Source organism: Hesperophylax consimilis, unplaced genomic scaffold, assembly GCF_061612785.1.
Source record: "Hesperophylax consimilis isolate HC1 unplaced genomic scaffold, BYU_Hcon_1.0 scaffold_37, whole genome shotgun sequence".
NCBI lineage: Eukaryota > Metazoa > Arthropoda > Insecta > Trichoptera > Limnephilidae > Hesperophylax > Hesperophylax consimilis.
This window is the reverse complement of record NW_028301267.1, coordinates 1,399,509-1,405,936: the sequence shown is the minus strand read 5'-3', so window position 1 is coordinate 1,405,936 and position 6,428 is coordinate 1,399,509. Positions and strand designations below refer to the sequence as shown.

Below are 6,428 nucleotides of genomic sequence, written 5' to 3'. Positions count from 1 at the left end.
GATCTATATTACGATCCTCTGCTTTGCAAAGCTTCCAACCAGACTGTCTATGTGTAGAGGTGTCCGTCTTAGAACCAAAAATTGGCCATAATATAATGTGATCATCATTGTCAACAAGATTATCAGGAGATGTATGTAGCAAGGTCAGATCATGTACTCGTCTTCCTGACGCCAGTAGTAAAATAACAGCACATTTACGAGATGCTTCGAAAAGAGTCAGGTCCTTTGGAGGATTTTTACAAAGCCAAGACACCAAGAGTCCTGGATCCCAAGTAAATGCTCTAGGCTTCTCATTTACAGAATTCCTTATACCTCTCATCACTCGCTTGACCAAGGGATGATTACTAGTCCTCAAATCGCCATTGGGGTCACACAAAACCGACACTGCAGACTTGTGAAGCGCTATGGTACTGGGAGCCAAGCCTTTTTTCACTCTTAGGTATGCTAAAAACCGTGCCAGCTGAGATCCCGAAGGGTTATTAGGACAGGTATTGTTAATGGAGCACCATTCCTTCCAGCTCTTCCATGCCATGTGATAAGTTGAAAGCGTAGATTTGCGCCAACCCGCATTCAACAGAGCTTTCTCTTGCTGTGACCAATCGTTCAATGCTTCACTCCACCCCCAATCTTCCACACCTGTAGTTGGAGCTTCTGGACCTGTTGAGGATGAAGTCCTGTCGATAAGTCTATCAAGTTGTCGACCAACATGGGTATTATGTGAGGTTGGTCTAGGGCTCTTTTCTTTAGGTCTGGTAACCAAAACACTTTTGGCCAATCTGGGGCTACAACCAGATACACCCCTGACGACTTGTTCAGGTGTGCCAGCACTCGTGGCATTAAGCAGGGGGGAGGAAAGATCCATGCCAAGGGGAAATGCCAACTCCTGCTGAACGCATTGTGAAACATCGCTCTCTTGTCGTGGGGATCTATCGAGACATACTGATCCACGACGTGAGCCCTCGAAGAAGCGAATAGATCCACTACTGGACTGCCCCACTTGTGAAAGACAGCTCCTACCGCTGGGGGTAGGAGGTGCCATTCTGGTAACGTCATCCCTCGGGATAGATGATCCGCGAGGCCATTGTAGCGTCCCGGCAAATACTGCACTTGTAAAGAGATTCTGTGCTTGTCCAAAAGCGCGAGAATCTGAAATGTCAGATGAAGGAGACCCATTGACTTGGTGCCTCCCTCGTTCCTCAAGTAGGCTACAACTGTCCTGTTGTCTGATTGAATGAGTAACGAAGAACTTCTCAAATTCTGAGTCAGAGATGTTAAGGCATTTAAAATTGCTGTCATCTCCTTCATGTTGCAATGTCCCCCCCTCTGACTGTCTGTCCAACAACCCGACAGAGGTACATCGTCGATCAGGGCTCCCCAGCCGTGATCCGCCGCATCTGTGGTCAGAAAATGTGTTGGGCTGGGAACATGAAGAGTTGAAACATGATCTAAGTTGTTCATCCACCATTTCATTTCCGACAAGACTTCCTTCTTTATCGGAGATTTCTGCTGAGGGGTCAGCTTCAGCATTAACTGCAACTGTAATTGTATCAGTCGAGTATGGAGTCGACCTCTGGGGACCACAAAGGTAGCAAAATTCAACTTTCCTAAAATACTCTGAGCTTCTTTCAGAGTCCATCTTCCCTTTGTCACGAGGCTCTGAAGTGAGTTCCAAAGACCTTGTCGTCTGTATTCGGTTAAGGTCTTCTGATTCAGATGGGGGTTCCAAACAATTCCTAGATATTCCACTGACTGTGCTGGCTGACAGACACACTTTTGGAAATTTACCAACCAACCTAACCGCTCCAATAATTGAAGAGCTTCTCGTGTTTGACTGAGGAGGACCTCTCTGGTCTGATGAGCCAGGAGAAAGTCGTCTAGGTACACAATGATCCTGATACCCCGTCTCCGCAGGATTTCTGCAATCCAATTTGTGATGGCTGCAAAGGCCTGTGGTGCACTGCTCAGGCCTTGAGGCAGGCATGTCATCTGTAAGTGAAGGCCTCCGTAATACAATCTCAGAAAGCAACGGTGAGCTTTTGCGACCGGTATGTGGAAGTAGGCCTGTGAGAGGTCTATTTTTGTCATCCAATCGTTGGCTTGAAGAAAGTGTGGGACCTTGTGGTGAGATATCAGAGAAAACTTTTTCCAAGCTACATCTAAATTGAGAGCTTTTAAATTGAAGATTGGTCTTCTTGAGCCGTCGCTCTTTTGAACCAGAAAAAGTGTTGATAGGAAGGAGGCATTGTCGCCAGCTCTTTCCAATGTACCGTCTCTCATCATCTTTCTTATTTCGAGTGTCATTTCCGGGGTTACTTTTGTTTTGAATCTCCTTGCGAGAGCTTGGCTTGGACTTATCAACAAGGGCTTTCGGATGAATGGTATGCGGTATCCCCTTATCATACGTAAGATGGTCTCTGGGGCATCTAGGGTCCGCCATTCTATCCAATAATCCTGTAGTTGACCGGCCCGAAATGGTTGATAGTCATCTGTTGAAGCGGCCACGAGAGGTCTGCCCCCTCGGGCCACGCTTCTGTTCCCTACCCCTACCCCTCGCTCGGGAGGAATACTGGGGGTCTCGCCCGTGGTCTGCCCGCCGGGGAAACGAGGGAAATGCCATATTTTCCTTTGATGTCTGCTTGGGGGGAAAGGCAACAACCTCCTTAGATGTTGAAGGGCGGTTGTGCGCCGAGTGGCTACCCTGAGGTAGGCGCACTGGACTAAAGCACTTTGTTATACCACCCAGTTTCTGCAACTGTGCGGACAGTGCTTCTTCCCCAAAAAGATGAGTGGAAGAAGGAGGAATTCTGCTGAATAGCTTCCGTTCCACTCCAGTCTTACAGCTGCTTAAAATCTTATCCCTTCTGTGCTGAATGATTTCAGCTCGCTTTCCGCAGGTTATCTGCAAGATATCGTCAGAGCATTTTATAAACTCGGAGTCCTCTCCTAACAGGCTGTCCAGTTGTTCCTCTAAAGCCTCGCCTGACAGAGAACTTTCTGAACTGCTTCCCCATTTAATGAGTTTTTGGAGAGCCTGTTGAAGGCACTCTCTCTGCTTCAATGAGGCATACGTTACCGCAGCTAGCATCTTTTCCATAGCCGGAAATATTGGTGAGGCGGAGTCAAATGCCAGCACCTCGCAGTTCACCTCCAGCTCCTTGAAGCCTGGATCAGCTACATATTCTTTTAAAGTGGATGCGTAGCGGACATTGGCCCACTCGCTCGAGTTGAAGCGTTGGAGATTCTCCACCAAACCCAGATGTGTTGCAGAAGGTTTTGGCGCTGCAGACTCCTTCAGAACAGTAGAGGGACCCGGCATCTGATACTGCCTTTCAGGCGACAACGAGCAAACGCTCCCAGATGCATGCGAGGGTGCCACTATACTTGGCGTGCTGACAGTGGCTTCCTGCGTTGACCTGTCCATGACAAAATCTTGCAGGGTCTTGACTTGACCTGTCCATGACAAAATCTTGCAGGGTCTTGACTTGACATGCTAATCTTTTGAGCAGATGTCTGTCATTCCGCTTACGTCTCTTTGTGCGCCTGCGTCGCCTACTATTTTGCGACGCCGAACCGCTAGATTGCGAGCTTGACGAACTTGTTGATATTGAACGGCGTCGCCTCTTTCGATCACGTCGTTTAGAGGTTACGTCATCTTCTACATGGTCCTTGTCTGAGGCCATTTTAACCCCGTGCACAAAATGAAGACGCTAATAACTGTCAAAAATGTTCGCACTATCACTTAGCACTAATTTTCATAAAAAATTACGACAATTTGCGGGTAGCAACAGATATTCTTTTCGTTAAAACAATCCCAAACGAAAATTACACGACCGGCGTGGGTGAAAAAACGCCAAAATTGAATCAAGATGGCGTCTCAGGACGCCAACTGCTAAGGTGACAATAGACAACTGAAGGGTGTTACAAAAAGAAAGGCGGGAAATTCAAGATTACGGCAGCAGATGCGACGGCGCTGGCGAGAAATAAGCGCGATATCTCACATTATATATTCTGGATAAGCAACGACACACATAATGTGTTTAATGAATTTGTTCAACAGGCATTGATGATTCTAGGTGAGCGACATAATATTCCCCATTATGCAAAAACTGCTGATTTCATATATTTAATTCGCACGTGGTGGGATATTGTCAATGTAATAACTCCATTCAAGGGAATACGATTTAGAAATCCCCTTCAACAACCACTTTCTCTTAAACCTGGTGAAGAAAATGTAGCATTTTTAGAAAAAATTATTAAATGGTTAGATTCATGGAAAGCTTCAAATAATCATTTTAATTCATTGACAAGAGAAACTCACTTAGCTATTACACATACAACCCGTGGTCTTTTAGAAATGGCTGAATATTGTATAAATACTTTAAAGTTTAAATATTTTCTTCCGGGCAAAATTCAAACAGATGCATTAGAAGCTAGGTTTGGTAAGTATAGAACTATGGCGGGTTCACAATATTTAATATCAATCAGACAAATATTTGAAGTGGAGTCAAAGTTGAGGATACAAGATCTGCTAGCTTTGACGTTTTCTTCGTCTGCATATGGCCGTATACAGATTGACATAATTGATTGTGAACTTGAAACTGAACCCCAGGCCTGTACCAGTTTATATAAAACATTTAGTGAGAAAGATTTCCAGCAAGCAGAAGCCAGTCTCCCTGTTGTTACATATCTCGCAGGTTATTGTGCCCGAACCGTTTTAAAGAAACTTCAATGTACAACATGTTCCAATTCCATCACTGTCGATAAAATGTGATTGTAGTTACTCTCTAATAAGGAATATGGATCGAGGTGGTTTATTATGTCCTCACCCTGACATCGTCAATGCCGTCATTCATAACTATGTGACCGTTCAAAAGCTTTTATCAACCAAACTAGAAAAAATGTTTTTAGATTACAATAACCAGCGTGAATTAGTATTACAATTGACAATTGATGCTATCAACGATAGAGATTTTTTCCTAACAGATTTTAATTGTCCCGCTGGACATTCATCAAATATTATTTTGCACCATTTAATCAGATCATCTAAAAATTCGTTGTTAAATAATTATGTTAAAAAAAGAAATGATACCACCAAAAAAGTAGTGAAAAGTCGCAAAATCTACACAGTAAAAAAAAATATTCTTGACTGATTGATATATCCAAGCACATCATTCCCTCATCAACATTCAACATGTCAAAACAATATACCCCTACTACTTATATGTGTACTACTTTAGTTGTTATTATTTTCAGATGCACCCGCCAGCCATACAGCAGCCAGCCCCCAGCAGCCAGCCTCCAGCAGCTGCAGCAGACTGCTCTACAATCTCAGCGTCTACCATATCCACCAACACACACAACATTCATATTATACATATTCCCACACATATCATTATAATCTAATTTCATTATTAAATGCTATCAATTATTCATTTTGTTTCTATTTACTTTATTTCTTAGGACTAGTTGTTTCACAGAACATGAACTATTCATCAAATTTCAAAGTTAGTTCTGTCAAAGTTCTACTCAAGTTCTGTTATGTGAAACAAATTGTCCATATTGATATAATAACAGAATTTAAATAGAACTTTCATGAAAACATACATTGAAATTTGCTGAATTGTTTAAATTCTATAAAACAACTAGCTCTTAGACTTCTAAAAAATTCTTTTTTTAATACCTTTTATAATTATTATAAGTACCTACTTACTACTAATTATTATAAGTACTGTACTTAGAAATGTTGCATTTTTAACAAAGGAAATTAAAGATTTTTACTAAGAATTTTTCTTTTCCTTTTTTACCCGTCACTACAATTTTCCCAGTGTATATGTACCTATGTTTTTTGCACTTCAGTGTGTATTTAGTATAATATAATCTCTCTTCAGATCACTATTTTACCATAATTGGCATCTAATTAGATTTATTAATCCATGCTCATCAGCCTTTAGCGGCGGCCATCTTGATTCAGTGTCCTGGCCTTAGTTGTTCTAGCTCGAAGGCGATCCCAGGCCAACTCACACACCAACCTTCCAACCCGAACTTCCAACGCACGAACTACCCCTCCACACGATCGTCCAAACGTTTGAAGTTGGAAGGTTGGCCTCGGTGTGGACCAAGCATAAGGATTCCATCTGTCATCGAGAGAACCGGAATCGCTTCATACGAATAATCCGAGAAAAATCGTTAATTTGAATGAAAGGACGATTTTAGTGTCGTTAAGTAGAACGAGAATCGCCCTTCTGGGTGATATAAATTACACATTCAGCGGAAACGTCCAAATTCAGCGCGCTAATAAATATGCCATTAGACAATTTTGGCATTTCTGTATAGAGTAATAGAGTTATATGAGATGCACACGTATCGACACCCAGTGGCGGATTAACCCTAAGGCAAAGTAGGCACGTGCCTAGGGGCGCCAGTTACAA

At 42.9% G+C, this 6,428-nt stretch overlaps 2 protein-coding genes across 2 annotated transcripts; both read right to left on the bottom strand.

Annotated features, from left to right (window-relative positions):
- Positions 1 to 603: 603 nt before the first annotated feature.
- Positions 604 to 1,986, bottom strand: LOC149409073 (uncharacterized). Its single transcript, XM_089650192.1, has one exon. It carries the CDS (start codon positions 1,984 to 1,986, stop codon positions 604 to 606), a length of 1,383 nt encoding a protein of 460 aa, XP_089506318.1.
- A 496-nt stretch (positions 1,987 to 2,482) lies between these two features.
- LOC149409072 (uncharacterized) lies at positions 2,483 to 5,980 on the bottom strand. Its single transcript, XM_089650191.1, has one exon. It carries the CDS (start codon positions 3,419 to 3,421, stop codon positions 2,483 to 2,485), a length of 939 nt encoding a protein of 312 aa, XP_089506317.1. The 5' UTR covers positions 3,422 to 5,980.
- Positions 5,981 to 6,428: the final 448 nt, after the last annotated feature.

Coding starts and splice junctions, on each gene's coding strand:
- LOC149409073 (XM_089650192.1), bottom strand. CDS start 1,986: ATGACATGCCTGCCTCAAGGCCTGAGCAGTGCACCACAGGCCTTTGCA.
- LOC149409072 (XM_089650191.1), bottom strand. CDS start 3,421: ATGGACAGGTCAACGCAGGAAGCCACTGTCAGCACGCCAAGTATAGTG.